The following is a 16,955-nucleotide window of genomic DNA, read 5'->3' as shown; positions in this document are numbered from 1 at the left end:
TCATCGGCAAGAAGGCCACGTTCTACCAAGATCACATTACTCACTAGCAGGGCAGTTAAGAATAGCTAGAGTCACCCCTTAACACAGTTCCAAATCTTTTATTCCTTTTAATTTCTAGGTTAAGAAACATTTCCTTATACTCAAGAAGAAAGCCCAAAATCATGGCAGTTAAGCACTACCATTTCTGTAGCTGCACTGTCACATTGTAGAGTTGTTTCTGTTCCTTGACGTTTGTCTTGCATCCAGGGATTGATCCTCATGTGTCCCTCATAGGATAGAAATGTACTTTCTGCATAGGCTGATACAAACTCCTCTCGTATGATATTTTACAAAGCCTCAGAAGTAGTTATTTATCCTTCAGAGCCAGTTTCGCTTCACATCCCACTAAACTGACATTTCAGCATCTCTAAAATAATTTGAGCAGACTCTTAGTAGCCACAAGAGCTTTTTTCAAAACTGCCTCCTTGATTAGGATACACGTGTAAGAGCTGGGAGAAGAGACAAGGAAAAGTGAATGCCAGTATTAGCTTCCCCCTCTTCCTCACATGTAAGTTCTGTACTGTTTCTTAGGAACTAAACTAAGTTATTATCCTCGTTCAGATATTGCAGTTGTGTTATTCTGAAGGAGGCTGATCAAGCCCTAGGAATTCCACAAACTTGAAAATAAGTCCCCCGTTGCCATAAAGTACCTACCGTATGTGAACATTCGTGGAGAAGTGAGCTCAATATTTGGTAAGGCTCCCAAGTGATTCAGGACAGCACACCTGTACCCATTTTTCTGCGCATAGTCAACAAAAGTGCGGATATACTGCTTTTCACTGTGGTTAGCAATCCCAGGGCAGATTACCATCGTGACATCCTCTGTGCACAGAAAAGAGAGGGAAGTTAAGTAAATGTCACTTCATGCAAATTAAAGAGATTCAGAAGGTTTCCATTTCAGATCCGTGGGAAACCATCTACCAGAAGCAAGCTAAAAATCCTACCAGCGTGCCAAAAATCCAGAATGGGACAGGAGACTAGCAGCTCTAGTGCTACAGATGTGAGAGAGTAATTCATGTTACAGGAGATGAACAGTTTTCTAACTTCAGGGAAAGCTGCCCAAACAGTTCTACAGGCACTGCCTAGAGACCAAGAGTAAATTTTTCTCTTTGAAGGATGTTTTTGACATTACACACGCTCTGCCTTCTGACAGCTTGTTGTGACCGCAAAGTGTGTGGAAGCTCTGGAGCCCACTGCTTGTTCATGCACTAACTAGACTGGCTACGCTATTTCCCCCCTCATTTCCCTTCCAGAATTGGGTGTAACAAATCTTCAAAATGAAGCTTTGTTAAGCACAGACATTCTGATCAACTGACATTAGCCACAAAGCAGATGATGGCTAATCTAATGATATTTGATCTACTGACACTGATCACTAGTTTAACAAGATTATAGTTTCATCAACTAAGAAAGTAATTGTTGTAATTCAAGTAAGCACCATAAATTACATTCAGGATTAGCATATGCGTTTGGAATGAGCCATCAGACTCTCTGCACTTATGTGCAAAGCTCTGACACTTAGCAGCTCTAGCCATTGATTTTTTTGCCTCATTAGGAAAACACTGCTCAAATTCTCTTCAGTGATAGAGACAACAGTAACTGTTCTAGTGCAGTGTTACACTATGAGGATCTCAATATTGACATACTGAAGAACTCTTTCTGAAGGCCAAATAGGAATCATGGGCTTACAATGAAGTCGACTACTGCAGGGGTAAACTGTATTTCTGAAGTCAAGCCACAGTAAGTCAGTTTTAAGTGTTGCTGTCGCTAGTAGTAACAGTGAGTTTGAAAGCTGACATTCACTCTGAATATACAACCATAATATTGTAAGGAATCACTGATTTTTTACTTTTTCCATGGAGTTCTTGTTATATCTGGACTCCTTCATGTAGTGTGCACATAGAATTTGTTTTCATACAGATCTTTAGATGGTTAGTAAAGACTACCAAGAATCTGTCTCCATAAGGTCTAGGTTCTTTTCCATACACACCAGGCTACAAAGAACCCAATACTGCTACCCTCTGTTTTATTATCCCACAACCTTAAGAGGTAAAGGACACTCCAAACACAAGGCTTACCACCAGCTTCTCTTTGCCAGCCTCTACTTGAAGGGCAGGTTACGGAACATTTCTTCTGCTCCTTAGCCCCCCATCCCTTGCCACAAACAGTTCATTAGTCTAGTATGGTCTCTCCTGCTGTCTGAAATACAGGTATATGGCAAGATGGCCTTGCAACCTCCACACGTTGGTTAGTATTGCTTAGCAGCTCCCTCCCTTTGCCAGAACTAACATCAAATAGCAGTGTCCTCATCCATCCCCCAGCGCACAGAATCAAGGCCAGCAGCTGTCTGACTGACCTCCGATGCAGTGCTCGGACCGCGGCTCAAAGAGATCAAAGGTGGCTGTTGCTCCATCTGGCATCGTGAGGTACTTGCGAAGTCCGTACGGATGTGGCGATCTCACTCTCCCCATTTTTCCATAAAGGGCAGTCTGGATATGTCCACTTTTCCCCCAGATCAGGGGTGGAATGTACCTGAAAGAAGCAGTCATTTAATTGCTTACCCCTGCTGTGTTAACAAGCCTCAGAGAGCAGATAAGCACTCCCGTAACAAATCTCCCTCTTGCTACCAAACACAGTAACAAATGCAAAATTGTTTTTTGCAAAATTGTTTTTTGCTATGACTGAACTGGCAGTACTTGTGCAAGGCTGAAAAGATCAGAAAAGAGACTGATACACTTTCAAAGCTGAGAAATCAGCACCCGCGGCAGCAGCAGAAGCCAAAATCCAGACATTCCTCTATATTGAAACATTATATCCACAAATGCTTCTCACCAAACGTACAGAGGCCTTGTGCCTCAGTGAGAGTGGGACAGCATGTTGCTAGCCAACCAAACTGACTGCCAAAACCTGTAAAATGTTGTAAATCTGTTTTAATTGAAACATTGAAGCCTGCTGGGTTGAGCCGCATGAACTGGTGTAAGCGCTTGACCGTACAAGCCAGTGGCAGAAACCATAGGAATCTTAAAAAGTTCCAGAAGACCGAAAGCCCAAGACTTGCTGGTTGGGATGATTTGACACAAAACTGCTTTTCTCAGTTAAGTGAGGAGCAGAGTACAAGGAGATTTTGCCTCTCAGAGTTAGGTAAAGCTAGGACAGTTTTAGAAGAACCCATCAGAGCTGGCCAAACTCCACTAAATAGTAAATCCCTTTCACATAAGAGGGGGGACTCTACCGATTACGTTTGTTGATTAAAAGCTAGGTGACAAAGCAGATTTTCTTCCATTTCCTGGCTTACTGGCCCTCAAAAAAAGATATAGGGGAACAACAGCTATTAGCTGGAAGGTGTTAAAGGCTTAGTTACCAGGGTTTTTTTTAGTACAAGCAGAGCTGGAAGTGGTTTAACAGGAGACATACTGTTGCCCACGTGGTGGTGGTGGGACAGTCACCGGGCCACTCTGGGAAGGACAGACTAAGCCTATGCCTTGAAAAAGATACTTACATCAGCTCTCATCAGGAAAGCATAAATGATTTAGTGTTTAGGAGAATAGCAGTCCCAGGAGACATGATTCCAGTTAAGGAGCTATGGTCTCTGCTACACAGAGCAGAGTATCCAGAAGAAGCTTGAGAGCTGTTGACACCACCTTGGATATTAAGTGGCTCCCTCCCTGTTGTGTTTTTTAGGGCTTCCTGCAATTATTCCTTCCAGCTTTTTGAGACCACATGAAGCAGAGATTATATTCTTTCATGCTTTTTCCCTGTTCACAGAAAACTAGGCAGCTCGGGGCCCGGATTTACTACTTAAGCCCATAATCCACTAGAATGTGACAGAACCCTTGCCTTTGTGCTCTGACACTACCTACTTGCACAGCTGGACCTTCTTTCCCATGCCAGCTCTTAGATGTCATATCCACAACTCCCTATTCCCCCTACACACTCCTCAAAACAACAACTTTGTATAAAAATAAGAACTATCTAGGCTTGTTTATCAAGACAAGAGGAGCAATATGCTCTTTCTCCCTGTTCTCTTCCCTTATCCATGACGGAGATTTCTTACAGTCACCGCAACACAGTAGTTCATTGTACAGTTTCACTCAGTTTTTGCAAGCGCACTTCCCAGACCCACAATAGATTTCCATAGAAGTAGACAGCACTTCAGTAAAGGCTACAAAAGCTGCCAACTGATGCTTGTAACCCTGAAAATTAGCCCTCGGTCCACCGTGAATTCGATCACTCCCATTATAAAGCTTTTCAAAGGAATCCATGTGAGGCTAGTAGCGCTATCTATCTGTTATCAGCCCAGCATCTCTGCCCTGGGAGGTATGTACTGCAGGTGGCTCGTGCCATGTGCATCATGCCAGCTGCACAGAGATTCCCAGCAGCGATGGGGACTATACAAGCTCATCCTCTGCAGTTGCTGTTAAGAGATGGAAAGTAGTCAGCGGATGCATTCTCACAAACCAAAGTAGACACATGCATCAGGATAGTGCAGTCAATGTAAACAAGACTGCACAAGAAGAACTGCAGATGGTTCTGCTCAAGTCACAGCTCACTGCAGAGGGTTTTGAACAGCAACTATTATGCCAGATGGAAGAGACACTGCTCTTCCAGCATAAGAAAAAGCAGCTAGCTTCACGCCCAGCCATTTACTTTACAACCAGTTCAGGTCAGTAGCCATACCCCACACTAGATGGTGCTTGACTGGCTTTTTGTCTTCTTTCACAGAAGTCATTTGCAGATGGGTTTTGCTAGCAACTTTAAGGGGAGAAGTCAAATACAACCTATAATAAGAATTTGCAGCTCTTTTAGAAGAGACTCAGACATCAACATTATTGCATGGTTTCTAATCTTAGGTTAAGCACTACGCATTGGAAAGTTTTGGTGATTCTGTTTCTATAAAGTACTTTTTAAATCAAAGATTATCCCAGGTAAAACCCAAAGTCTTACCCCTTAGGCTAACAGGAAAGCAATTTCTCCAGGTACAGCAGATAAGATATACAGCTGTGACTGATTACTGCTACCACCTTGATAAAAAAATAAGCAAGTTTGTCTGCAAGCACCAATCCTTCCCTCATGTTTACCTACAGTTCAGTTTCCAGCTATAAGTTAGTCATCCAGTGAAACAGATGCAGCAGCACATAGCACGGGATGTTGTTAGAGAGGAAATTAGAAGAGTCTTCAAAGCTTCACCACTACCACTGGAGTTTAAGTGAAGACAGATGGCTTGAAGCACACTGCTTAGCAAGAGCACACCACTTACCCCAGCGTGCCTCCTCTCAAGTCACAGCTAGTTTCATTTGGGAAAAAAACCAAACACCCAAACCTGTCTTCAAATAACCTGACTGGAAGTTACCTGAACTACTGATCTTCAGTAAGTCAAACCTTTACACCGCTTTTACATAGGCAAACAGAACATGCAGTTTCATTGAGATGTTCTTCATTAAAGGAAAGACTAAAAGCAAGGCAGGAATCCCTGTGACTCAATCCGTAATGGTGGACTAATGCTACCTGCGGGTTCCACCCTTCCATCTGAAGGCTAGAACTGTGTGACATCCTGCAGACAAAGGTGCATTCACTGCTTGCTCCCTTCAGAGAGCGCAGGCTAGTGTTTCTGAGGATCCTGTGGATCAAGCAAGTAAAACAGCTTGCCTTTTACGTTAACTCCAGTCAGTTCTTCAAGCACCACACTGCCTGCAGCAAAGATGTGTTAGTCACTCTGCATGTAACTACGCTCTTCTAGATAAATATTCAAAGGTCAAGTTCCAGCATGAGTAATGAGCATAGGACAGTACTCTGATGCAGACATTTGTTACTTCCACTTAGTCAGACTTAAGCACATTAAGTATGTTTATGAGTGCAAACTGCAGAAATAAAGCAATTAAAGCTCTGAAATACATGCAAATGTTAGAGCAGCAGCTTGTTATCTCACTTTTCTTTTACTACTGCCCATCAGCCTTTAAGCAGTAAGCTTATGGTGAGATAGATATCCTAAAATCCCTTAAGTATCCAGGCTCCAGAAGACCGAACATCATAAGACTTCAACAGGGAGGGGGAAAGAAGTTGCCCAGATTGTAGAGATCTTGCATAGGCAGTCAAAAACTAAAACAGATTAAAACTCACAGTACCAGACTGATGCAAAAGCAGGCAGCTTTTAATTTACCAAGACAAGTTGCCAATCTAACCCACTGCAAAGTCGTGACAGTAAAAAAGTGATGCCTCTGTATCACTGTGTTCCAGTAAAAGCTGTCCTCAGCTGATTAAGTTTGACTTTGCATCCTTATAACCTACAGCAGAACTGGGCACATGATCTAACAAATTATTTCTGTTGACCCTCCATTCTGGCAATGGACAAATCTGTTTTTGAAAGTCTTCATATGAGTGACTTCTATCTACATTTTTGAGACAAAGCCTACAAGAACTTCTAAGACCAAGTACTGAGCATAACAGAGCTAAACTGTACAGGTCTGAAGGACAAGATGTATTTTTATCCAGGGTTTGTGTGGACCTTCAGCTTGCTTTTACTGAAACCATGCAAAGAGGAAGACATAAAAAAACCTCTTCAGTCATGAAGGTGCGTGATACCACACTGGTGAGACAAAAAAAACTAGCCAGGAATTATGCAAGAGCCCTCACCATCTGAAAGCCCAGAACAGATAAGCTAAATTTTAAGCCGTATTATGTGAAAAACAATTCCAGAGACATTTTTATACTCAATCCAGCTGAAAAACGTAACTATCCAGTGCTGACAGCAATAGCTAGCACAGATTATTTTGCAATGAAGCCAACATTCCTCATGGCAAACAACTGAAAAGAGATGCTCCTCTCAACCAACCATCCCGTAGGCAGAAGAACATGTACTCAGGCTATTTTTCTTACGGCTTACCTTAGCAAAACAAGCTCAGCAGGGTGTGACACATGGAAACATGAGCTAGATATCATGCAGACTGAGCAACTAAGTAGTATCCAGTTTAAGGAGCATTCAAGCATTGCCGTTTAGATTTTATGCTAAAACTATCACTACTGCTAAGTTTAACCATGTCTTAAAAACAAGGACCCCCACTCATAAAGCAGGTGGCTTCCCTCTGGCATTAAGTAGAAACAAGGAAAGTGTTTAAAGACATGGCAGACTTCAAGTTCTCTATAATGCCTGCTATAAACCAAAGTGGTTTTGAAAAGCAGTGTACTGTAGAGATTATTCCAGTGCAGCAAGTTTCACTGTATGGAGATGATTCACTACGCATTCCTTGGTGTGCTCTGTTCCAGCGAAGCTGCTCACAGATGTACGAAAGCCCAGGCACAGACACCATGTCTACAAGCAGCGTTTCCAGCATTCTGCCATAGCAGTGTAGAGATGACAGGAGCTAAGCAGCCAGCTGGGTGGTGAACAGCAGTCAGGAAGACCTTTTGCCAAAGAGGTATATGTACGCCCACACAAGGATGAAGATGGTGTACCACAATAGCACAGACAAGCAAGTACTGATTAACATAGGAGATCTGAAGGCAAAGTTGTGTTGTGCTGGAAATAAAAATCTCAAGTTCTGTGAAACAAGAATGTCTTCCCATTTTGCTCCAGACCCAGAGGCTTTTAACTGACTCACTTCCCTGTTTTGATTTGGTCAGCCGTAATAGATACCAGGCACCCTGTGTAACGACAAATATTTGAGGCAGTTAGTGATGGCTTCCAGTAGCCAGTCCTGTAACTTCCAGTAACAGGATTCTGCAACTGAAGGCAGACAGGATAACAGGTCTGCGGGTGCCAGTTACTTATTATGGAAGCTGACTTATACGGCACAAGTATAGAGTTCATCAGTCTTAACTGGCTAAGTGAATTCACAGCCAGTTACATAAATCTGTTCACAAATGCTAATGTTTTAGCTCCAAACACTGTGTTTCAGCTGTGCAGCACAGCTCCACATCTCGATCAGTGGCTGTCCACAACAGTGCCTGAGAGAAAGAGAATTCCTAGGTGTTTCACAAACATTTGCCTAGCATTTTAATATTAAAAACAATTCCAACATGTGATCGTAGATTAAGTTTTAGTGGCTCTCAGGCAGCAGATTATGATTTTAGAGCACGTACATCACCCAGTATGCAGAAATTTAGGAAAGCAGCAGCTGTATAAGCAGCTCACACAAAGCACATAAAAACTGTGCTATTTTTATTAGCAAGCATCAGCATTCAGGTCCTCAAAGATCTGAAGTGGAAGTTCAGCCACAGGCTTATTTCTGGAGCATTACTTCATTTCATTTGAGGAGATTAACACTTTAAACATTAACTCTTCCATCAGCTTTGATGTGCTGTAGTACACTGGGTACTGATGGCAAGAAGACAGTCTACAATTTGTCCATGTCAGCAGACACGCTGGGAACTGCCACCTGCATTACAACAGGTTATTTTTTCCCCCTTTACAGAGCAGTTTGTAAGTATTTAAAGGATACTTTACAAATCAAACTTTGTCTCTTATTCGATGCTGGAGGATGTAATTTGAATTCCAATCAAGAAAGCTCATCTAAAAGTCCACAGGTTTCAACCTTCTCCCCCCCAAATATGTAGAAAGCAGCTGGTTTTGCATCAGCTCAGCTAGATTGTTCAGTGTGATGAAGTCACAGCAAACACGTAAGAGCAGAATTTTAAAGCATCTTACAGAGCTTCCATGTCCCCTGAGCCTCTGAAAAAGAAACTAACATAAGTGGAGTAGAAGCCTTTGCTGCCCATAGAGGCTGTATGGAATACAGACTGGCCTCCTCTGTTAAACAACCTCCTTCCCAATTTAGGTAGCTTTTATTTAGTAAAGTTCTTATCACACCCTCCCCAACCTTCAGTGACTACAAGAAGTATTCTAGTCAAAAGAAGGCATGCGTATTACAGGACGTCTTCCTGCTGATGGGAGCTGGAGAACACAAGACTGCTGCCAGTGCCACAGCAGAGCACTTACCAAGGACTCTGATACCCCTGAGGCTGCTTCTCTCCCCAAGGTCAATGCTTCAACTTACCGACAGGGACCTGCCATTCTTCTCTACCTCTTAACATGTTCACCTGCCAAAGCTCCATGAGTAACATTGTTCTTCTAGTTTTTTATTCTCCTGGAAGTGTTTCTCCCAGGGTAAAATACTAAGGAGTTGACAGGAATCAAACACTGTTTGCTATTAGATGGAAGAAAAGAACACTGAAAAGCTTGAAGCCTGCTTTTCTGACTACTTGTCTCCTTGCATCTGGGAGAAGAGCAATGACAGTGCAAAAGAGTCTTCTGGTACCAGGCAGCTTTATCCAGCATAGGTTACTGTGCAAACAAAGGATGAGAAGGATCTAGGGTGGATCTTTGACAGTGTTTACTAACAGGCTTGACAGTCATTTGCCTCAATCTTTGAGGAGCTTGACTTTATTGACATTAAAAGTGTGCAGACAGCAAGAATAATTATTTTCAATAAGGATGACACTTGTGCCATGACTCTACAGGAAGATACACATGCACACCTGATGGCAGAAGAAATTGGGAACAGCCAAAAAAAAAAAAAAGTCTAGCCTAGTACAGCAAGCTCTGGCCAAATTTCTTTTCATGAATCAAAGAGCCAATGCTGCATTTCTCCAGGAATAAGAGAGCAGATGGCAGACTTTCCGTACCAATTTGAAAGCCAGGAAAAGGAGACAGCTGGGGTCAGGCCCAAGTGCTTGAGGGCACCAATAGCTGTGCTGATTTGCAAGAGCCTCCATGCAAGAAACAGGTTAGTTTTTTTTTTTTTTTAAGCGAAAAAGGGTCTGATTATGCTACTCCACTTGGTAAACCAAAGTAGAGAGCTGGACAGGATAACGGAAGGGAAGTAAAGAGGTTAGACAACGTGAGCTCTATGGTAAGCAATAAGACTGTCTTCAGTGCTTGATCGATATGTAGAAAGCTTATAGCAGTTTAGAGAATTGTAAAAAGCAGTACTAACATCTGCAAGTACAAGGTACCTGGCACACAGCCATCTCAGGCAGTTTTACCATCCAAAGCTCTTTAATTATTCACCCACCACCACTTGGCTTACTGAATGACACTATGGGTACAATGTATTGAATAAGTCTATAGGTGAGGGTAGTACCATGAGGGGGAAATAAAGTCCAAAAACATTTTTACCAAGCATTTTTTTTTTTTTAATAGCTGCACAGATGAAGTAACTTCACTTATTTCTGCTTTCTCCCTGCTACCCCGTTTTTCCCAGCAATAGCCTCACCCCTTCCTCCCTTAAAAATAAGGGAGCTGAGCAAACCAGGTCTGAAAGCCAGTTCACAGCTGTACAGAAGGATTGGTCTCATAACAGACCTTACAACACCCCCAGTACTGATATAACAGAAGGGATTGCTGGGCTACTTATTTTGCTTTCATGGTAGAGTTTGAAAAAAGCTGCTTAATCAGCTTTCCTAACACTCTGAATAATTAGCAAGTAATCAAAGCCTTACAAGATTTTTCAGTGGAGTATGGCAAAAACTGCTTTCACATAGCTTTTTGCTAATTAGTCCTACAAACTATTTCATGCAAATTGCAGGAATTTAAGTATATTTGTTCCCCTTTAGTCTCCAGGTGACTTTCATGCCTAAAGACAGGATTTCTTTGATTTTTCTTTAATTTCTGTATTGAAAAGAGTGTGATAACGTCAACAGCATAGCAAAAAAAGAAATCAGATATGCATCATCTTAAAGAGTTGTCTTTCCTGTAAGCCCATTCAATGTCCAACAGCAATTATATTCCTGTCTACCCCAATATAAGTATAGAGGTTATAAGACTGAAAAACTACCTATTGATACACTTTGTTCTAGTTTGTTTCAGCTAAGTTTGTTTCCTGGGGTCATGCAAACCCTTCAGGCAGTGTTCTGCCCAAGAACCATGTATTGGAAATCACTACTACGGTTTTCAGAGAAGCTGGCAAGCCTGAGCTCTGAGCTGGTCCAGAGAAAGCAGAAATCCTGCGATTGCACGCTCTTAACACAACACTGAGGTTCTGCAAGAAGCTCTTCGCTCCTGCAGTTAATGCACAACAGATGTATTGCAGTTTTTAGACATGTTCTGCATTTTCACTCCTTCGGGAATGCTTTGTTCTCCAACTGAGTGAAAGTCAAAAACATGGCTGTAATACAGTAGTGCTAGGAGCTTGTGCCATGAGAACAGAGCTGAAACAGGAGTAAAACAGACTCTCAATTAGGTTACAGTCTGTTTCCAAAGATTAGCTTCATGCTAATATGCCTTCAAGGCTGGTAATCAGCACAGCTTCATACTTGCTCTTTCAGTGACTAGGGACATGTCAATCTGGAGTGCCAACACTGATACAAAAAGTGTTTGAGACACACTAAGGTTCTAGTTACTCAGTATTTTTTAGAGAAGCAACTGCTTTGCAGTTAAGTCACTGGCCATAATCAAGAATCCAATTTCAATGCTCAGCCTCAACACAAACTTACATTACTACCAAACTCAGAATGCATCAGGGAACCCTCTTTGGGTTCCAATTTAAAACAGATAATGCTTTGTTTCCTCTAAGCATTTACAGATCCTATGTCCTAAGGTCTTACCCCTTATGTAATCAAGGCACCTAACGCAGCACTGCTAAAAGCCTCTCATCTCCCCTAGAATCTCATCTCCCACTATCATTAAGTCAGCTTGACTTTTGAGATCCAAAAGGAAGGTTCATGCAGCTGCACTGAGTGCTTACTAGATAATTGATGTATTTAGGGCTTCTAAATAGGACTTGCAAGTTTTCAAAGTGATTGCAGAAGAGAAATACTGTAATCAAAGTCCTTGTCCCTCCAAAGCCTCCTGAAATTGTAGTAAATGCTCATATTATTGGTGAAAGGAAGGGCAGCTGCACTGATTCTGGAGGTCCTGGAACAGAAGGTCAAGGATCAGCCTGCTCAAACACACAGTTGACATAAGGTGAATTCAAAAGTGGATTCAACAGGCTCAGAGCTAGCCAGTACATCATTACTTTATTAAACTAGCTATGGTAATGTGGTCTACCCAGTAATAGATTTCATTAGTCTTCAATCAGCTTAAGGCACTTCAAATAAGAGTAGGCACTTTAAAACTAATAGCCATCCCTGTGTTCATTATAAGTGCCCAGACACACCATAAGAACATTTCCTTTCTGTGAACCCTGATAGATTTCTTCCCTAATAGAAGGGGAGTACATGAACAGGAACAAGTGCTGACCACATCTCTCTCCCCCCATTTCCCCAGACAGTGGGCTATATAGTGCTGGTATAGCACAGTATCAGCATACAGCTACTACACAGAGGGGCTGGGATGACCTTTTCCATACATCCACAGAGAGTCTTGCACAATAAGACTTGGTCTTAACCCCAGGTACCTGGGACACTAACAGTAAATAAATGCTTCACTTGGAACATGTTTATTTTCTCAAGACAATACCCTGACATTCACTCACACTCAGGTTTAAGAAACGCACTGGGCAGAAGAATGGTTAAGTGCAGCCCTTCTCTCTACAACACAGGTCAACATGGAAAAAGTTATACTACTTACTCTTTGGTCAGAAGCGGGCAGGATTTGAGTAGAAAGCGGGCCAAAGCAGAGTCCTGGTAAATGAGTTCAGGGGGGGCAGTTGGGCTTTTTAAATTCAAACAGCGAACAATAACATAAAGAACAGCAGCAACTGCAGCTAGCTTCACCCCATCAAACACTGCCGGCAGCTCAGGGGTTTCCAACATTGTACTCATTTTGAACCTGGAGATAAAAAACCCACAATATTAAAGCCTTTTGCAATATACTGTTGGTTATTAATAACAATTGCCATGGTAAATACAAGACTGCGCCAAACAACTAAATTTGTCAGTTAACACTGATACAAATATCCTTGCCTATCAACTCACACTAGCAAATTTTAAGATGAAAGGAAGTTTATTTTGTACTGCTCCAAAAAACCTGACCAGCACAAGAAATAGAAACTGGATGATCAGTTGGAAAGGAGATTTATTCCTAATCAGTGCTGCACTAGAATTGCAACAGGATCTCAGGTGTCAAACCCTACTATCTGCAGCCAGTTGATACTCTCAGGATCTTGGCCAAGACTACCCAGCTCAAATAGAAGCTGAATGAAAAGCCAGGCTATAAAGGCACATCAGCAGCTTTGGATGTGTGCTTCATACCAGATGTACAAGCCAGGCTTGAAAAGGAGAACTTGAAAGAATTACTGTGCTAGTTCCTCAACCTGAATTTTGCAACTCCACAAGAACAGTGGTACTAACTCCTGCATCTATTTAAGGTGGTCACTTTATGTATCACACAGTTCAGCATTTCTTTTAATTCACTGTAGTTCTGCAGCTGAAGGAGAACTAGATTAATATCTAGTCTTTCAAAGGCTTCAGAGTAAAGGCAGTAAAGGAAGGGAGAAAATTAAAAACCCCACAATATAACAATATCCTTGCACCTTGAAATCAAGTTCTTAAACTGATCCAGCTTCTTTTGAACACATGGTTCAAATAGCTGCTTGCAGTTATTACAGGGACATTTCATCCATGCTGAAGGGGCAGGTTTTTCCCCTGGGTCTTTCCTCAGCCAAGTGGGTAACCCAAGTAACAGAGTGAGTGACAAATCAGTCTTACCAATTTCACTTTTTCTTCAAACTAGAAATAATTGCCAGACCTCAGTAGAATGGTTACTGTCTGGATCCACGTGCTACCCTGTGAGGAGAGAAGAAGCAAATTGATTATTACTTCTAAGGCTGCATCTCTCAGCTGGAAGGAAAGAACACAAGTTTATACAGAGATCCCATTGCAAACGATTTGTATATTCAGTCACAACCGCTTCAACTCTGATCCATCTGCATCACAAACCTTTTGCCTATGGACAGATTCCAAACTACATCAGTTGCCTACAGCATATTAATTTATCTGCAGTATGCAAATACACCTTCATGAATAGAGATAGACAGAAAGCAATGATGAAAACCACTGCAACTTGAGAGGAAAGCCACACAATGAACTTCCAGAAGACCACAGAATTACCACCGTTGCAAGACAGTGACATTGTCCTCAGTTGTAAGCACTACCCAAATCCCTCTGTATTTAAAAGGCTAGAAGTGAAAGGCCACTGTTCTTCCCAACTTCATGCAGTTATCTACGCTGTTACTGAAGTGTGAAGCCAGTCTGAAAGAAGTTTCCTGCTACTTTTACTCAGGCTTAGCAAGGCAGCTCTCTCCTACAGATGGAAGCTTGTAAACAGTCTCTGCTTGTTCCCACACTTGCTTTTTTGACAAGTTACAAAATACCACACTTCAGGATGGTGAGAGCCACCAGGAAGCTCAGATACAGACACCTAATTAACACTAGCGCACACACACCAAGGCTTGTTACAAGAATTTGATGATGCCAATAACGGAGAGATAGCTTTCAGCCCCTAACCATAAAAAAAGCAAGCGATATCTACAATCAGAACTGGATCCCCTACAGGCACAACAAAGCAATGGGGAACTGGAGCTTCCAGGAAAAAGCTCCAGAACAGTTTGCTCTCTACCACAGCTGCTGCTTCCAACTCACAACACCACCAACAGCACAGGCCATACCAAAGCCTTAATCGTCTTCCTAGCAGGAAGGCAAAACCCCAGAAGTACTTTTTGTACTCAGTGCAGCTACACCAAAATCCCTTGGAAGGCTGACATCAGCTATTGATTAGCAGAGTGCTGGAAAGCTAGAAGTTTCTGCCACCATAACTGTCTGCATTGCAGGAGAACAGAGGGTGAGGGAAGCAGAGACATTTAATATCGGACAACTCTGAAGCATTTATTTTCTGATTCTGAGTAGCAGGGACAGAGAAGTGGGTTACAAAAAGCCATTTATTCCTCTAATCAGAAAATTACATTGGCATCATGTGTCTCAATGAAGAGTTCAAGTACAACGATCAGCTGTAGTATGTTAGCTCACTTCCACGCTTGGTAGACTTTCACCAACACTACCACCAACTGCGTAGGAGACAACATGCAAACTACAGCAACAGCTTCTCCAGGGAAGGTACCATCAGCAAAAGAGTGGATTGAGTTCCTGAACAATTGCTGACTCAAGGACAATCAGGTGCTTGAGTAAGACTTGTCCAGCTAAATCTCCCAGAAGTTCTTCTCTTGGCACCTTCCCTTCCTTATTTAGAAAATAAATAGATACAGAAGTTACCTAAGACCTTCCTGCCACCTGGATTTTAAGCTAGTTTGCTGTTTACAGCTTTCACAGTATTAGTGAATGTTAAAAATAAAACTGGACATGATTAGTGATTAGCATTTTGTACTAATGACTCAGTATAACTGATCCAACTAAGCTGTATCTCACTGAGAGTCTTCTTTCCCACATAATCTTCAGATCACAAACATACCGTATCTTTCTGATACTTCTATATCTAGTTTTTGCCTGTCACTACCTTAAAAAAAGCATACTGGCTTGGACTCTTTCAGAAGAAACAGCTCTTGGCAGGCAGGATTATGCTTTGACACTTGTGAACTAGTATTCTTCCCTTTTAGACAGTCTAAATACACATTCACTGAACATACACACTTTAAACATGTGCTAGAGGTTCATGTATTTGTCAGGATCTTCACCTAAAAGCTCAGATCAGCCTTTGCACAGCTAACACGAAGCTGGCACTCCTGTTACTCTCACAGCTGTCTGTAGTGATTAACTAAGCAGTGGGTCTAGTCCAAAAAGGCCAGATTGGTAAACTCCATGCCCTATGCATCCAGCTGTGACACTTCAGGGTCATCCTCAAGAGTCTGGTATTTCTGAAGACCTAAATAGACCTGTCTCAGCCAGGGCAGATTTGCAGGGGCTGAGCCAGAGCACTCTGCTCTGAAGTTTTATGTGTTTAGCTTACCAAAATTAATTTGAGAGCTCTGCCTCTAATCACATAGGACAAATGCCTCCCCCCTATTTACAAGCAGGGATGAGGTCACCTTGCTTCTGTTATGTTAGATCTTTATTGCGTTGACCCAATAAACTTGTCTGTTTACAAAAAAGGACAAATAACCAGTGTTGAGCCAGTCAAATTTTAATCTAGAATCTCTTCTAAATGGGTCAGCACTAATATAAACAGATAAACATTTGTTCTTTTCTGTATACAGAACACTAGATTCACTTTTAGCAGGCTAGACAAAATTAGTGAGAGGCAGTAAGTATATCACTGGGAGCAATTAAGCCTGCCTTTTCGTCCATCACAGGGTTTCAGATCCACATCCAGGAACACAAAGAAGTTGAAGCTCTTGGGGCCAAGGATGTTACTTTGAAGCACCTTAAGTATACAATTCCTTTTTTAAAAAAAAAAAAAAAAAATCACTTAAAGGCATGACAGCCCCAAAGACTGACAGTTTTTTCAAGCAATATTCTAGAGTCCCATTTGTGACTGAGGAGTAACTTTAAAATCAGTCACTGGAGGGCAAATGCTGGATTTGTGGAGTCTTTTCATTTGCCCTTTCATCACAGAATAAAAAGCTGAAAATCATGTTACAAGAAACACTTCAGCACTGCTGTTAACAGAGCACACCTCACCCTTGCAAGTACAAGAAAAAACCCCATGTCTCCCCTTTCCAGACAGGAATAGAAACAAGTACAACAAAAGCCAGTAGAGCCACAGCAAATTCCTTACGTACCCTTTCAAAGACACTGGGTTTTGGGAAAGCCATCACCAAGATCTTTACTTGTACAATAGGATTTATTGTCAGTCATGACTTCACCGAGACCTGTACACACTTCTGTTCCAGCTTGCCTGGGGAGAGGAGACTCTTGCAGGGACAGGAGTCACTTCACCCTGTGAGTCAACATGGCACACACAGGATTTGGTAGCCAAGCACTACAGCTCCTCCACCCATGCCAAAGCTGACCCTGACTCTGCATACTGGGAAGCCAACATTAAAAAAAAAACAAAGACATTAAAGGAAGCCACTCCCATAGGGTACTTC

General features: G+C 42.0%; 1 protein-coding gene across 1 annotated transcript in view; it reads right to left on the bottom strand.

Annotated features, from left to right (window-relative positions):
- The window catches only part of ABHD2 (abhydrolase domain containing 2, acylglycerol lipase), a 35,013-nt gene that overhangs the window by 10,969 nt on the left and 7,089 nt on the right, over positions 1 to 16,955 (bottom strand). Inside the window, exons 2-5 of the mRNA XM_074155963.1 lie at positions 13,624 to 13,701; positions 12,545 to 12,745; positions 2,396 to 2,571; positions 694 to 861 (exon numbers count right to left, since the gene is read on the bottom strand). Coding sequence (XP_074012064.1) covers positions 694 to 861; positions 2,396 to 2,571; positions 12,545 to 12,738 — 538 coding nt within the window. The 5' untranslated portion in view covers positions 12,739 to 12,745; positions 13,624 to 13,701. The remainder of the gene's footprint in view (positions 1 to 693; positions 862 to 2,395; positions 2,572 to 12,544; positions 12,746 to 13,623; positions 13,702 to 16,955) is intronic.

Source organism: Numenius arquata, chromosome 11, assembly GCF_964106895.1.
Source record: "Numenius arquata chromosome 11, bNumArq3.hap1.1, whole genome shotgun sequence".
Lineage (NCBI taxonomy): Eukaryota > Metazoa > Chordata > Aves > Charadriiformes > Scolopacidae > Numenius > Numenius arquata.
This window is presented reverse-complemented; position numbering and strand designations above follow the sequence as displayed.